The following is a 16,619-nucleotide window of genomic DNA, read 5'->3' on the forward strand; positions in this document are numbered from 1 at the left end:
TCTAAACAAATATGTGGCTGGATTTTGATGTGAGAGACAACAGGAGATGCACTTTTTCACTGGAGGAAGCGTTATTATGGATTATGGACTCGGATTTTTTGTTAAAAACGTCCCTCGCATACACCTTTCTAAAACAAATCATGTCTTACAAAAGTTAAATCAATATATTGTTTTCTGTGAAAGAGTGAACAGGATGATTTTCACATAATTTTGAAGCAAAAACTCTAGTCTACCACCTCCAGTTCCCTTTCTAACGTTCACTTCACATTGTGTGTATGGAGAAAACTCCTGTTTTACTCTGTACTGAAGCCTGGTTTGTTCACGTTTGTGTAGCTGCACAAACCAATGGCGCTTTAGCCCGCCAGAAGGGGTGGAGCCGACCTGTATATAAGCCGGCTTGCAGCGCCATTCATCAGATCATTCTCCTTCAGTGACGAGGATTATCTCTTCGCTGACTCTGGAAGAAGCCAAGAAGCCGAGGAAGAAGAAGCTCCAGCTTTGCTCGCCGCCGTCGAAGACGCCTGAAGCAGCGAGGATTCACAGCGGCCATCCGGCGCTTGAAGAGCAAGCAAGAGCAATTCCTAAAGAGCAAATTTCTCAGCGTGCGTTGTTTCAAATGTCGCGCCCCGAGTGTGTGACGGACGGGTACAGTGAGTGCGTCGCCTGTCTCGGCAGCGCCACGCAGAGGCTACGCTCACTGAAGGCTCATGCTCCCATAGAGAGAGTATTAGTCTTTCCCGTCTCCGCTCGCGGATCGCCTTTTTACATGAAGGCGGTCCCCCTTGCTCAGCCCTCCCGTTTCCTTTCTCTCCTAAGAGAAAGAAACAGCGGGGCAGCGGGTCCTTCTCAGCGGGCTTGAGCGGTGTCACGTCGCCTCAGCCCCCACGTGCCCTGCCCTCCCCGCGTCCTCTTTCAAAGAGCTGCGCACCGCAACAGTTCTGGCTCTGCCGCCACGAAAGCAACGGCGCAGGTGATCAGCAAGACCATGGCCAGTTTGGTGGTGCTGGAGCGCCACCTATGGTTGAACCTCACTGAGATCAGGGACGCTAAGAAAATGGCCTTCCTCGACTCACCGGTCTCGCCGAAGGGTCTGTTCGGCCCCGCTGTGGACAGGTTTGCAGAGAGGTTTTCGGAGGCTCAGAAGACGTCGCAGGCGCTGTGTCACTTCCTCCCCAAGCGCTCTGGCCCCGCGGCTGCGAGCCGCCAGAAGAACCCTGCCACTCAGCCTACAAAGCCGGCGCAGCCTCAGCCCCAACGCAAATCTGAGCCTGGGCTGCAGCAATGCTCCCGGACGGCGAAACGCTTCCCCTTTCCGAAGCGTCAAGGTCCCCGCCCATGAGTTGTGCTGGACCCCGAGCCACCTAAGCCATCCTGATGCGCTAGAGAGGAGGAGGAGGGGCTCTGTTCTCACTTCGGCCGGAATGCCCCGCAAAACAGCTAGCTTTCATTCTCTATCCCTCCGAGCACCTCTGAGCAATGGAGTTTCGTTTCCAGTAAGTCACGTCCTGCAGGTGCAGTGCGTACCCGAATGTTTTACCGCTGTGATAGTGGACCCACATACAATATAGCAAATGAAGCTGTAATGAAGGTAGTCACAACGGACGCTTCCAACTCAATGGTTCAAGAGATCTGGTCAGTCTTCGGGAGGGCAGAGGTCGACCTCTTTGCTTCAGAAGACAACTCTCACTGCCCAACATATTTTTCGATACAGCGAGATGCTCTGGCCCACGATTGGCAAAGTGCTCACCTATACGCTTTTCCCCCGATCGCCCTGATTCCTCAGGTCGTCAGGCGGGTCAGGGAGACTAAGTGCACTCTCCTCCTAGTGGCCCCACTCTGGAGGAACCAGGCTTGGCGTCTACAAGATGGCTTTACAGCCAAAAATGGTCGGTCTTCCTTATCTGGTGTTCTGCACGGGGTTTGGACCCGATATCATGTGATGTGTCCCACGTGCTGACCTTTTTGCAAGAGCTGCTGGATAGGGGGCGAGCCACCTCCATGCTCAAAGTATATGTGGCAGCTATCGCAGCGAACCAGCGAACCTGGCCATTCAATCGGCAGGAACGACCTGATCGTTAATTTCCTGAAGGGTGCACGGAGGCTGAATCCTCCTCGCCCTCAGACTGTGCCATCTTGGGACTTGTCTATAGTCCTGCGGGCCCTAAAAGGACCCCCCTTTGAGCCGCTCAACTCGGCCAATCTATGGCCCTTATTGCATAAAACGGCGCTCCTCCTGGCTTTGGCGTCGGTTAAACGAGTGGGCGATTTGCAGGCGCTGTCAATCAGCGCCTCGTGTCTTGAGTTTGGGCCTAATGACTGTAAGGTCGTTCTAAAACCGAGACATGGTTATGTTCCTAAGGTGCTCTCAACTCCATTCAGAGCTCAGGTGATCTCCCTATCGGCGCTCCCTGTTACAGATTGTGAGCAAGGCCCAAACATGTTCTGCCCAGTGAGGGCTCTGAGAGTATACCTGGAGAGCTCTAGCCTGTTTAGGCAGTCGGAGCAGTTATTAGTTTGCTTTGGAGGCCGCCATAAAGGGCTGCCGGCCACAAAGCAATGACTTTCTCGCTGGATTGTTGATGCGATAGCCCTAGCTTACGCATCAGAAGGATTGCAATGCCCTATAGGTGTGAGGGCCCATTCCACAAGAGAGATGGCCTCCTCCTGGGTGTGGTCCAGCAGAATATCTATTGGTGAGATCTGTGCAGCTGCCGGCTGGTCGTCGCCGTCCACATTTGCCAGATTTTATAACATAGACATCCCTGCTTTGCAGGCGCGAGTTTTGTCTGTTTAATGTTCCACTCTTCCCTTCGGGCGAAGTGGTTATATTAGAGCCCTCAGCTACCAGCTTGGGGCGCAATGTGCTCAGGTTTTTTGGGGGTCCTTATTAGTGCTCCGAGACTGGGCTCACAGAGCAGGAGATCCTGTATCTGCTCACAGCACGGCGTTCCCCATACACAACGTGAAGTGAACGTTCGAAAGGGAACGCTCCGGTTACTGACGTAACCTCGGTTCCCTGAGATAAGGGAATGAGCATTGTGTCACTTGCCGCGCTATAAGCTGTGCGAATAAATGACTGTCGCTTCAGTTTAATGGTCTGTTGAATGTCACTGCGAGCCGACTTATATACACGTCGGCTCCACCCTTTCTGGCAGACTAAAGCACCATTGGTTTGTGCAGCTACACAAATGTGAACAAATCAGGCTTCAGTACAGAGTAAAACATGAGTGTTCTCCATACACAATGCTCGTTCCCTTATCTCAAGGAACCGAGGTTACGTCAGTAACCGGAGCGTTTTCTTCCAGGAACATACATATATAAATATCCCTTGATTTTTATTTATTAAACTTTTTTGCAACTTACAGTAAGAGGCATCACATTTCCAACACACACTTGAGTGTTCGGCCAATCACAACGCACTGGGTCAGCTGGCCAATCAGAGCCCTCTGGGATTTTTGGAAAGGAGAGGCTTTGTAGAAATCAGTGCATTCTAGACTGATTTTGAAACTGATATTTCAATGCAAAAAAAATTACATGCAGTAAATAATTTAAGTAATATCACTGAATATAAGCATGGCAGGTGTGATGTGCCTGTAAGTCACCGGATATTTCTGAGTTGCAGGTGATTGGCTGAGGGGAGTGGTTGCACACCTGCATGTAATAATGGCGCTCTATAAAAGACTGGGACAGAGCTGGCGAGAGAGATGTGAGTGTGGGCTGAGCTTGGGCTGTCTTTGTTTGCGCTGTACTTTGGGTTACTCATGAGGCTACTGGAGAACTGATGAGATGGGAGAGATACGAGAGATCACCGCCGCCTTTGATCCATCTCCTTTGGGGACGGTTGCTGTTCTTAGAGGGTCCTTGGACTGTGTTTGGTTGGATTGCTGTCTTTCATGATTGCTACACACTTATTGCATATTTGCATTCTATGTTCTGTCTTCCATGGACAAATAAATTCACTTTAATTAGCCGCAGCTAATTATTAAGTAATTTATTTGTGTGATGACTCCCTTATTTTGTTGCAATTCAAAAAGAGATTGTAACACGGGTGATTACACGACTAATATTCAGACCAACAGCGTGATCGTAAGTGTTCTATAAAGAGTAAATTAATGGGCCGTGTATGTCTTATTTGCCAAAGCAAACCTGGGAATGAACAGTGAACTCCACAGCAGTGGTTCTCAAATCTGTCCTGGAGTGCCCCCAGCTCTGCACATTTTGTATGTCTCCCTCATCTATCACACTTGATTCAACTCATCAGCTCATTAGTGGAGACTGCAAGACCTGAAGAGGGTGTGTCAGATAGAGGGAGTGCAGTGCTGGGGGTCCTTCATGGAGAGGTTTGAGAATCCCTGCTCTACAGGAACTTTACATTAAATTTAAGTGTAATACTAACCCTGTTAGCTATAAACTTTGTTACCTTTCTGAGGGCAAATTATATCCTACACTCTTAAAAATAATGGTTAATTGTTGGCATTTATTTTTCCATAAAGAACCTTTTACCTTCCTTTTTTTTATATATATATTAATTTTCTTCACATTAATATAATTTTTTTTTCTTTTGCTTAAAGGCCTGATTTCTGCTTTACATAATCTATTTTTTTAAGTGAATTTAGGCCGAGTTCATTTAGTCAATTAGTTTTGCATTGCTGTCTTGATCATTGGCCGGAACAATAATATAAATAAACACTGATTCTTTAGTTAACTGATCCAAATTTGTTTCGCGTATATTTATTTCTTCATGCAAGGCATCATAGGACTTTAAAAAATGCAACAGTCAAGTTGTATGAACATATTTTCATGATACTTAAAGGGGTCATCGGATGCCCATTTTCCACAAGTTGATATGATTCTTTAATGAAAAGTCTATAACAAACTTTGGCTAAAAATTCTCAATGTAGTGTAAAATAACACCCTTTTAACCTGTCAAAAACAGCTCTGTTTACAGCGAGCCATTTTGGTACATTTCCCTTTAAATGCTAATGAGCCCTGCTCACCCCACCCCTCTCTTATGTGGGGTGACACGCAGTTCTCTGAGAGACTGTAAACTTTAGCCGCATTCATTGTGAAACTTGCTAACTAAACTCAGAATGGGTCTAAGGTAAAACGCCAGTGTCAATCAACTATCATGGGAGGGGCCTGGCCTTGCCCTGTGTGACGTCACACTTGCAAGAATCTGAGAAATGCTTGATTTGACAAAGGGGTTTGGATTTATCGAGATTTAAAAAAAAAAAAACACTTGGTGGATTTTTATCATTATAGGGTGGTTGTGTACTAGAGGTCTGCACGGGCTTTAAACTGAAGCCCGAACCCGACCCGGACCCGAAATCTTTTTTTTCCCCCACAAAACGAATAGCCAATTAAAAAAAAAAAAATTTGTATTTCACGATTGCATGCAACGGTCAGTAAACAAATACATGTAAAGAAACAGTTCACAAGGCAAAGGAAAAACACTTACCAGTTATGAAAGTTTATGAACATCAGGTGCAGCAGTCACATAAATTCTGCCAAGTTTTTGAATGGTTGTACACGGCAAGACGATTATTCTTCCATCGTGCAAATTATGGTCATTTTCATCAGTTAAGGCTTGTTAGCATTCGGCCTGCTTTAAATCAGACACAGAGATGCAATGCGGTAAGATCGCATTTATTTGAATTAATTAATTATATCATTTATTTGAATTAGCGAGAGAGAGAGAGAGAGAGAGAGGGATGAAAGTTGTGTGTGTGAACCTGCGTCTGCGCGTCTCTCTCTACAAGCAATGAGGCTTAGTTACTTCAAAAACAGCGATTTTGCCCCCTCATTGCAGAGAAATATAAAGTTGCGAGTCAATAGCCTGTCGAAGCTATTTTACTAATAAAAGTTTCCGTGCTGTGTTGTCGTTGTTGTGTGTGCGTGCGTCTATGAAAGCAGCGTAGCCTAGGCTACTACATATAGTTTTAGTTTAGCTATAAACCCGAGCCCGAGCCCGAGCCCGAGCCCGACCCGAACCCGAAGCTATTCATTAAACATTAACCCGAACCCGACCCGAAACCCGAAAGTATTTCGGGACCCGTCGGCCTCGAGTCGGGTAGCAGACCTCTATTGTGTACACACACTGCTAACACACATTTCAGTTCAAACAACATGTAAAAGTGAATTTTGCATCTGATGACCCCTTTAAAGTCATATGGGTTTGGAACCACATGTGGCACATTAAATGATGACAGAATAATAATTTTTAGCAAATCACTTCCTTTAACAATTGCTTCCTTACAATTCTTGTTTAAGCTTTTCGCATGCTATTCATTTTAAGGTTGCTCTTTTATTCTCTGTGTTGCAATGCATGCTTGAAATACATACACATCTGACATGAGAACAGAAAAACATTTAAATAGTAAGACTCAACAATAAATAATAATAATGTGTATGAATCTGGAACAGTAGATTTATGTACAGATTTGTGCATTATTTACTCTATATACAGCTGCATTCATGCATTTCCTGGAAATCAACAGTGAACTCTACAGGAACACTGCATTACATTTAAGTGTAATAGTGTCAGCCCTGTAACCTGTTACCTTTCTGAGGAAATATTTATATCCTACACTCTTAAAAATAAAGGTTCTTTGTTGGCATTGATGGTTCCATAAAGAATCTTTAACATCCATGAAATTTTTACGTTCTAAGCTTCTTTATAGTTGAAAAAGGTTCTTTTGACGTTCTTAACAGAAAAAAGAACATCAAAAGTTCTTTTAAGAACTGTTCACTAAAAAGTTATTTGGGGAACAAAAAAAATGGTTCTAATATATTGTTGCGAAAATACCCGTTTTGGTTTATTTTTGAGAGAGAACGATGCATCTACACCGTTCGAATGATGTATTTGGTGTAAATATCGTGTGTCTTTTGATGCCTATAGAGCAACAAATCATATAGTCGAGCCATGCGCTTTCACTCTTAAAAACAAATCTTGATGTTTAAAAAAAAAAAAGTGTCTGCATTTGTCACTAGTTTTGTTCAACATTTCCCAATTTGTATTTTTAAAAGAAGAACCGCCAGAAAACCCCTTTAATTTTAAAGCAACCACTCAGTAAATTTGTTCATAATAATATAGATAGGCTAATTAAACGATTCTTTGTTATATTGTGGAGCAATGTTATTATTATTATTATATTAGGCCTATTATTATTTTGAGTGTAGATTTCATTTACATAACAGCCGCAATAGTGCAAGAAAAAAAATGTATACTAAAAATGATGGTATACTGTATTAGTTCGAAATGGAATATGCTGAATATACAGTGCTGGGTTGTTGCAGATCAGACGTACGGGGAGGTCAATCAGCTCGGCGGGGTGTTTGTCAACGGCCGGCCTCTTCCCAACGCGATCCGGATCCGGATCGTCGAACTGGCGCAGCTCGGAATCAGGCCGTGTGATATAAGTCGACAGCTGCGGGTCTCTCATGGCTGTGTGAGCAAAATTCTGGCCAGGTACAACGAGACCGGCTCCATTTTACCCGGTGCTATCGGTGGGAGTAAACCCCGGGTCACGACGCCAAACGTGGTGAAAAGCATACGGGATTACAAACTGGGCGATCCTGGAATATTCGCTTGGGAAATACGCGACAGACTGCTGGCCGACGCGGTGTGTGACAAATATAACGTCCCGTCCGTCAGCTCCATCAGTCGCATTTTAAGAAACAAGATTGGGAACCTGTCTCAGCCGAGTCAGTACGACAGCAAACCCTCTCCGCCGCAGATCTCCTATAACCCCGTGTATCCGTACTCCTACCCGAACGCCATGTCCCCGACTGGCTCCAAACTGGGCAGTCCTCCGGCCATGTCTGTCAGCCTGTCCCGGGCCTGGCCCTCCGTTCACACCGTCAGCAACATTTTAGGAATACGGGCTTTCATGGACCCCGCAGGTAATCACACCTTCTGTATTATCGATAGGCCTTCAAGATCCTGGTGTAGCCGCTTACACTCTTAAAAATAAAGCTTCTTTGTTGGCATCAATGGTTCCACAAAGAACCTTTACCATCCATGGAACCTTTTCATTCCACAAAACGAATGAAAAAAATGGTTCTTTTAAGAACCGTTCATTGAAAGGTTCTTTGGGGAGCCAAAACTGGTTCTTCTTATTTGACATCGCTGTGAAACCCCCCTTTTGGGAACTTTATTTTTAAGAGTGCAGTGCTGGGTTTATGCGATTAAGGGGAATATTAAAAAGCATTAATTTATCAGCTATTGTATTTTTAATGTCTTGCCAGTTTGTCATCCAAAGCAAAAGTTCCAATATTGGCGAAATATTGTATGACAGCGAGTTTGCATAGAAATTGAGAATGGGTGAGGTCTTTGGGGAATCTTTTATGTATCTGAAATATTAGTGTTGCGTTGCTTCTGCACTCTTGATGTGTTCCTTTTTGGAGATTAAAAAAATGATTGATGTTGGTTCTTCGGATCAGTGTTTAAAGCATGATTGCAGAGAATAAAAAGAAAATGTTTTCTTATGGCATCAGGCATCACTGTGAGATTTCTGCTGAGCAGAATGTGAGGCCCATTTGAAATTAATTTGGTTTAATAAACTAAAAACACAATCGCTCTCACAATAGTCTGATAATGCATTTGTCGTGTTTCTATTTCTAAATGTGGCCAGTGTTGTTTGCATAAGAAGCCCGTATCATTTTCAGACTGAGCCAATTTGAAGTTCAGTTCTTTAGGATTTACTCCAAGGTTAGACTGCATCTTGAAATCATAATCAATTATTATTTTATTTGTTGTTGTTTTTGCTAACGTGCAGCAGCTGCAACTATTTAAACGGGTTTTATTTTTATACATTTTTACAGCTATTGCCGGAACAGAGAGTTACCAGCCGAAAATGGAGGACTGGACGGGCGTTAACAGACATTCATTTCCTTCCGTTCACGGAGTCAACGGCATCGACAAACCTCCAGTAGAAAGCGACATTAAGTACACCCAGGTGAACTTTTAATTTAGGCCTATCGGTTCATTTATTTTAGCATGTGCATAATTTACGCGGACATGTTTAATTTCCAATTTTGATCACAATATAAACAAACGTTCTTAAAAGTAAAAGTTCCGTGGGTGTTTTCTCAGAAGAACCATTCTTGGTTCCACAAAGAATCTTTCAGAACCATTTTTTTAGTAACATCTTAAGAACCCTTTTCCACTGTAAAGAACGTTTTGTGCATTAAAAAAGGTTCGATGGATGTTAAAAGAGGTCTGTGCAAATGTTGCTTTTATTTTTTTCATTCATAATTTACTTTTCTAAATTAAGTCAAATTGGATCTTGTAGGTTTCATAGAATAATATTGTTATTATTAAGAGTTCTTAATAAAAATGATCACTAGTTTGTTAATTGCATTTAATTTTATCATAATATAATTTTTTTTATATATATATATATATATAGCCACCTATGGTTGAACCTCACTGAGATCAGGGACGCTAAGAAAATGGCCTTCCTCGACTCACCGGTCTCGCCGAAGGGTCTGTTCGGCCCCGCTGTGGACAGGTTTGCAGAGAGGTTTTCGGAGGCTCAGAAGACGTCGCAGGCGCTGTGTCACTTCCTCCCCAAGCGCTCTGGCCCCGCGGCTGCGAGCCGCCAGAAGAACCCTGCCACTCAGCCTACAAAGCCGGCGCAGCCTCAGCCCCAACGCAAATCTGAGCCTGGGCTGCAGCAATGCTCCCGGACGGCGAAACGCTTCCCCTTTCCGAAGCGTCAAGGTCCCCGCCCATGAGTTGTGCTGGACCCCGAGCCACCTAAGCCATCCTGATGCGCTAGAGAGGAGGAGGAGGGGCTCTGTTCTCACTTCGGCCGGAATGCCCCGCAAAACAGCTAGCTTTCATTCTCTATCCCTCCGAGCACCTCTGAGCAATGGAGTTTCGTTTCCAGTAAGTCACGTCCTGCAGGTGCAGTGCGTACCCGAATGTTTTACCGCTGTGATAGTGGACCCACATACAATATAGCAAATGAAGCTGTAATGAAGGTAGTCACAACGGACGCTTCCAACTCAATGGTTCAAGAGATCTGGTCAGTCTTCGGGAGGGCAGAGGTCGACCTCTTTGCTTCAGAAGACAACTCTCACTGCCCAACATATTTTTCGATACAGCGAGATGCTCTGGCCCACGATTGGCAAAGTGCTCACCTATACGCTTTTCCCCCGATCGCCCTGATTCCTCAGGTCGTCAGGCGGGTCAGGGAGACTAAGTGCACTCTCCTCCTAGTGGCCCCACTCTGGAGGAACCAGGCTTGGCGTCTACAAGATGGCTTTACAGCCAAAAATGGTCGGTCTTCCTTATCTGGTGTTCTGCACGGGGTTTGGACCCGATATCATGTGATGTGTCCCACGTGCTGACCTTTTTGCAAGAGCTGCTGGATAGGGGGCGAGCCACCTCCATGCTCAAAGTATATGTGGCAGCTATCGCAGCGAACCAGCGAACCTGGCCATTCAATCGGCAGGAACGACCTGATCGTTAATTTCCTGAAGGGTGCACGGAGGCTGAATCCTCCTCGCCCTCAGACTGTGCCATCTTGGGACTTGTCTATAGTCCTGCGGGCCCTAAAAGGACCCCCCTTTGAGCCGCTCAACTCGGCCAATCTATGGCCCTTATTGCATAAAACGGCGCTCCTCCTGGCTTTGGCGTCGGTTAAACGAGTGGGCGATTTGCAGGCGCTGTCAATCAGCGCCTCGTGTCTTGAGTTTGGGCCTAATGACTGTAAGGTCGTTCTAAAACCGAGACATGGTTATGTTCCTAAGGTGCTCTCAACTCCATTCAGAGCTCAGGTGATCTCCCTATCGGCGCTCCCTGTTACAGATTGTGAGCAAGGCCCAAACATGTTCTGCCCAGTGAGGGCGCTGAGAGCATACCTGGAGAGCTCTAGCCTGTTTAGGCAGTCGGAGCAGTTATTAGTTTGCTTTGGAGGCCGCCATAAAGGGCTGCCGGCCACAAAGCAATGACTTTCTCGCTGGATTGTTGATGCGATAGCCCTAGCTTACGCATCAGAAGGATTGCAATGCCCTATAGGTGTGAGGGCCCATTCCACAAGAGAGATGGCCTCCTCCTGGGTGTGGTCCAGCAGAATATCTATTGGTGAGATCTGTGCAGCTGCCGGCTGGTCGTCGCCGTCCACATTTGCCAGATTTTATAACATAGACATCCCTGCTTTGCAGGCGCGAGTTTTGTCTGTTTAATGTTCCACTCTTCCCTTCGGGCGAAGTGGTTATATTAGAGCCCTCAGCTACCAGCTTGGGGCGCAATGTGCTCAGGTTTTTTGGGGGTCCTTATTAGTGCTCCGAGACTGGGCTCACAGAGCAGGAGATCCTGTATCTGCTCACAGCACGGCGTTCCCCATACACAACGTGAAGTGAACGTTCGAAAGGGAACGCTCCGGTTACTGACGTAACCTCGGTTCCCTGAGATAAGGGAATGAGCATTGTGTCACTTGCCGCGCTATAAGCTGTGCGAATAAATGACTGTCGCTTCAGTTTAATGGTCTGTTGAATGTCACTGCGAGCCGACTTATATACACGTCGGCTCCACCCTTTCTGGCAGACTAAAGCACCATTGGTTTGTGCAGCTACACAAATGTGAACAAATCAGGCTTCAGTACAGAGTAAAACATGAGTGTTCTCCATACACAATGCTCGTTCCCTTATCTCAAGGAACCGAGGTTACGTCAGTAACCGGAGCGTTTTCTTCCAGGAACATACATATATAAATATCCCTTGATTTTTATTTATTAAACTTTTTTGCAACTTACAGTAAGAGGCATCACATTTCCAACACACACTTGAGTGTTCGGCCAATCACAACGCACTGGGTCAGCTGGCCAATCAGAGCCCTCTGGGATTTTTGGAAAGGAGAGGCTTTGTAGAAATCAGTGCATTCTAGACTGATTTTGAAACTGATATTTCAATGCAAAAAAAATTACATGCAGTAAATAATTTAAGTAATATCACTGAATATAAGCATGGCAGGTGTGATGTGCCTGTAAGTCACCGGATATTTCTGAGTTGCAGGTGATTGGCTGAGGGGAGTGGTTGCACACCTGCATGTAATAATGGCGCTCTATAAAAGACTGGGACAGAGCTGGCGAGAGAGATGTGAGTGTGGGCTGAGCTTGGGCTGTCTTTGTTTGCGCTGTACTTTGGGTTACTCATGAGGCTACTGGAGAACTGATGAGATGGGAGAGATACGAGAGATCACCGCCGCCTTTGATCCATCTCCTTTGGGGACGGTTGCTGTTCTTAGAGGGTCCTTGGACTGTGTTTGGTTGGATTGCTGTCTTTCATGATTGCTACACACTTATTGCATATTTGCATTCTATGTTCTGTCTTCCATGGACAAATAAATTCACTTTAATTAGCCGCAGCTAATTATTAAGTAATTTATTTGTGTGATGACTCCCTTATTTTGTTGCAATTCAAAAAGAGATTGTAACACGGGTGATTACACGACTAATATTCAGACCAACAGCGTGATCGTAAGTGTTCTATAAAGAGTAAATTAATGGGCCGTGTATGTCTTATATGCCAAAGCAAACCTGGGAATGAACAGTGAACTCCACAGCAGTGGTTCTCAAATCTGTCCTGGAGTGCCCCCAGCTCTGCACATTTTGTATGTCTCCCTCATCTATCACACTTGATTCAACTCATCAGCTCATTAGTGGAGACTGCAAGACCTGAAGAGGGTGTGTCAGATAGAGGGAGTGCAGTGCTGGGGGTCCTTCATGGAGAGGTTTGAGAATCCCTGCTCTACAGGAACTTTACATTAAATTTAAGTGTAATACTAACCCTGTTAGCTATAAACTTTGTTACCTTTCTGAGGGCAAATTATATCCTACACTCTTAAAAATAATGGTTAATTGTTGGCATTTATTTTTCCATAAAGAACCTTTTACCTTCCTTTTTTTTATATATATATTAATTTTCTTCACATTAATATAATTTTTTTTCTTTTGCTTAAAGGCCTGATTTCTGCTTTACATAATCTATTTTTTTAAGTGAATTTAGGCCGAGTTCATTTAGTCAATTAGTTTTGCATTGCTGTCTTGATCATTGGCCGGAACAATAATATAAATAAACACTGATTCTTTAGTTAACTGATCCAAATTTGTTTCGCGTATATTTATTTCTTCATGCAAGGCATCATAGGACTTTAAAAAATGCAACAGTCAAGTTGTATGAACATATTTTCATGATACTTAAAGGGGTCATCGGATGCCCATTTTCCACAAGTTGATATGATTCTTTAATGAAAAGTCTATAACAAACTTTGGCTAAAAATTATCAATGTAGTGTAAAATAACACCCTTTTAACCTGTCAAAAACAGCTCTGTTTACAGCGAGCCATTTTGGTACATTTCCCTTTAAATGCTAATGAGCCCTGCTCACCCCACCCCTCTCTTATGTGGGGTGACACGCAGTTCTCTGAGAGACTGTAAACTTTAGCCGCATTCATTGTGAAACTTGCTAACTAAACTCAGAATGGGTCTAAGGTAAAACGCCAGTGTCAATCAACTATCATGGGAGGGGCCTGGCCTTGCCCTGTGTGACGTCACACTTGCAAGAATCTGAGAAATGCTTGATTTGACAAAGGGGTTTGGATTTATCGAGATTTAAAAAAAAAAAAACACTGGGTGGATTTTTATCATTATAGGGTGGTTGTGTACTAGAGGTCTGCACGGGCTTTAAACTGAAGCCCGAACCCGACCCGGACCCGAAATCTTTTTTTTCCCCCACAAAACGAATAGCCAATTAAAAAAAAAAAAATTTGTATTTCACGATTGCATGCAACGGTCAGTAAACAAATACATGTAAAGAAACAGTTCACAAGGCAAAGGAAAAACACTTACCAGTTATGAAAGTTTATGAACATCAGGTGCAGCAGTCACATAAATTCTGCCAAGTTTTTGAATGGTTGTACACGGCAAGACGATTATTCTTCCATCGTGCAAATTATGGTCATTTTCATCAGTTAAGGCTTGTTAGCATTCGGCCTGCTTTAAATCAGACACAGAGATGCAATGCGGTAAGATCGCATTTATTTGAATTAATTAATTATATCATTTATTTGAATTAGCGAGAGAGAGAGAGAGAGAGAGAGGGATGAAAGTTGTGTGTGTGAACCTGCGTCTGCGCGTCTCTCTCTACAAGCAATGAGGCTTAGTTACTTCAAAAACAGCGATTTTGCCCCCTCATTGCAGAGAAATATAAAGTTGCGAGTCAATAGCCTGTCGAAGCTATTTTACTAATAAAAGTTTCCGTGCTGTGTTGTCGTTGTTGTGTGTGCGTGCGTCTATGAAAGCAGCGTAGCCTAGGCTACTACATATAGTTTTAGTTTAGCTATAAACCCGAGCCCGAGCCCGAGCCCGAGCCCGACCCGAACCCGAAGCTATTCATTAAACATTAACCCGAACCCGACCCGAAACCCGAAAGTATTTCGGGACCCGTCGGCCTCGAGTCGGGTAGCAGACCTCTATTGTGTACACACACTGCTAACACACATTTCAGTTCAAACAACATGTAAAAGTGAATTTTGCATCTGATGACCCCTTTAAAGTCATATGGGTTTGGAACCACATGTGGCACATTAAATGATGACAGAATAATAATTTTTAGCAAATCACTTCCTTTAACAATTGCTTCCTTACAATTCTTGTTTAAGCTTTTCGCATGCTATTCATTTTAAGGTTGCTCTTTTATTCTCTGTGTTGCAATGCATGCTTGAAATACATACACATCTGACATGAGAACAGAAAAACATTTAAATAGTAAGACTCAACAATAAATAATAATAATGTGTATGAATCTGGAACAGTAGATTTATGTACAGATTTGTGCATTATTTACTCTATATACAGCTGCATTCATGCATTTCCTGGAAATCAACAGTGAACTCTACAGGAACACTGCATTACATTTAAGTGTAATAGTGTCAGCCCTGTAACCTGTTACCTTTCTGAGGAAATATTTATATCCTACACTCTTAAAAATAAAGGTTCTTTGTTGGCATTGATGGTTCCATAAAGAATCTTTAACATCCATGAAATTTTTACGTTCTAAGCTTCTTTATAGTTGAAAAAGGTTCTTTTGACGTTCTTAACAGAAAAAAGAACATCAAAAGTTCTTTTAAGAACTGTTCACTAAAAAGTTATTTGGGGAACAAAAAAAATGGTTCTAATATATTGTTGCGAAAATACCCGTTTTGGTTTATTTTTGAGAGAGAACGATGCATCTACACCGTTCGAATGATGTATTTGGTGTAAATATCGTGTGTCTTTTGATGCCTATAGAGCAACAAATCATATAGTCGAGCCATGCGCTTTCACTCTTAAAAACAAATCTTGATGTTTAAAAAAAAAAAAGTGTCTGCATTTGTCACTAGTTTTGTTCAACATTTCCCAATTTGTATTTTTAAAAGAAGAACCGCCAGAAAACCCCTTTAATTTTAAAGCAACCACTCAGTAAATTTGTTCATAATAATATAGATAGGCTAATTAAACGATTCTTTGTTATATTGTGGAGCAATGTTATTATTATTATTATATTAGGCCTATTATTATTTTGAGTGTAGATTTCATTTACATAACAGCCGCAATAGTGCAAGAAAAAAAATGTATACTAAAAATGATGGTATACTGTATTAGTTCGAAATGGAATATGCTGAATATACAGTGCTGGGTTGTTGCAGATCAGACGTACGGGGAGGTCAATCAGCTCGGCGGGGTGTTTGTCAACGGCCGGCCTCTTCCCAACGCGATCCGGATCCGGATCGTCGAACTGGCGCAGCTCGGAATCAGGCCGTGTGATATAAGTCGACAGCTGCGGGTCTCTCATGGCTGTGTGAGCAAAATTCTGGCCAGGTACAACGAGACCGGCTCCATTTTACCCGGTGCTATCGGTGGGAGTAAACCCCGGGTCACGACGCCAAACGTGGTGAAAAGCATACGGGATTACAAACTGGGCGATCCTGGAATATTCGCTTGGGAAATACGCGACAGACTGCTGGCCGACGCGGTGTGTGACAAATATAACGTCCCGTCCGTCAGCTCCATCAGTCGCATTTTAAGAAACAAGATTGGGAACCTGTCTCAGCCGAGTCAGTACGACAGCAAACCCTCTCCGCCGCAGATCTCCTATAACCCCGTGTATCCGTACTCCTACCCGAACGCCATGTCCCCGACTGGCTCCAAACTGGGCAGTCCTCCGGCCATGTCTGTCAGCCTGTCCCGGGCCTGGCCCTCCGTTCACACCGTCAGCAACATTTTAGGAATACGGGCTTTCATGGACCCCGCAGGTAATCACACCTTCTGTATTATCGATAGGCCTTCAAGATCCTGGTGTAGCCGCTTACACTCTTAAAAATAAAGCTTCTTTGTTGGCATCAATGGTTCCACAAAGAACCTTTACCATCCATGGAACCTTTTCATTCCACAAAACGAATGAAAAAAATGGTTCTTTTAAGAACCGTTCATTGAAAGGTTCTTTGGGGAGCCAAAACTGGTTCTTCTTATTTGACATCGCTGTGAAACCCCCCTTTTGGGAACTTTATTTTTAAGAGTGCAGTGCTGGGTTTATGCGATTAAGGGGAATATTAAAAAGCATTAACTTTGTAT

General features: G+C 43.8%; 3 protein-coding genes across 4 annotated transcripts in view; all 3 read left to right on the forward strand.

Moving 5' to 3' along the window:
* Positions 1–16,619, forward strand: part of LOC107564469 (vitelline membrane outer layer protein 1-like) — a 39,240-nt gene that overhangs the window by 4,213 nt on the left and 18,408 nt on the right. The gene's annotated exons all lie outside the window — the stretch shown is intronic.
* On the forward strand, positions 986–8,969 carry LOC107564482 (paired box protein Pax-1-like). Its single transcript, XM_016249575.1, has 3 exons — positions 986–1,325; positions 7,297–7,902; positions 8,824–8,969. The coding sequence occupies exons 1-3, from the start codon at positions 986–988 to the stop codon at positions 8,967–8,969; spliced, it is 1,092 nt and encodes a 363-aa protein (XP_016105061.1).
* LOC107564483 (paired box protein Pax-1-like) lies at positions 9,454–16,365 on the forward strand. Its single transcript, XM_016249576.1, has 2 exons — positions 9,454–9,724; positions 15,695–16,365. The coding sequence occupies exons 1-2, from the start codon at positions 9,454–9,456 to the stop codon at positions 16,363–16,365; spliced, it is 942 nt and encodes a 313-aa protein (XP_016105062.1).

This window comes from Sinocyclocheilus grahami, unplaced genomic scaffold (assembly GCF_001515645.1).
Source record: "Sinocyclocheilus grahami isolate Dianchi unplaced genomic scaffold, SAMN03320097.WGS_v1.1 scaffold939.1, whole genome shotgun sequence".
NCBI classification, from domain to species: Eukaryota; Metazoa; Chordata; class Actinopteri; order Cypriniformes; family Cyprinidae; genus Sinocyclocheilus; species Sinocyclocheilus grahami.

Excerpts from the sequence above, each read along its gene's own strand:
- LOC107564482 (XM_016249575.1), top strand. The coding sequence starts at position 986 with ATGGCCAGTTTGGTGGTGCTGGAGCGCCACCTATGGTTGAACCTCACT. Across the intron at positions 1,326-7,296 it reads CCCCTTTCCGAAGCGTCAAG|ATCAGACGTACGGGGAGGTC; the intron begins GTCCCCGCCCAT and ends GGGTTGTTGCAG. Across the intron at positions 7,903-8,823 it reads GGCTTTCATGGACCCCGCAG|CTATTGCCGGAACAGAGAGT; the intron begins GTAATCACACCT and ends ACATTTTTACAG.
- LOC107564483 (XM_016249576.1), top strand. The coding sequence starts at position 9,454 with ATGGCCTTCCTCGACTCACCGGTCTCGCCGAAGGGTCTGTTCGGCCCC. Across the intron at positions 9,725-15,694 it reads CCCCTTTCCGAAGCGTCAAG|ATCAGACGTACGGGGAGGTC; the intron begins GTCCCCGCCCAT and ends GGGTTGTTGCAG.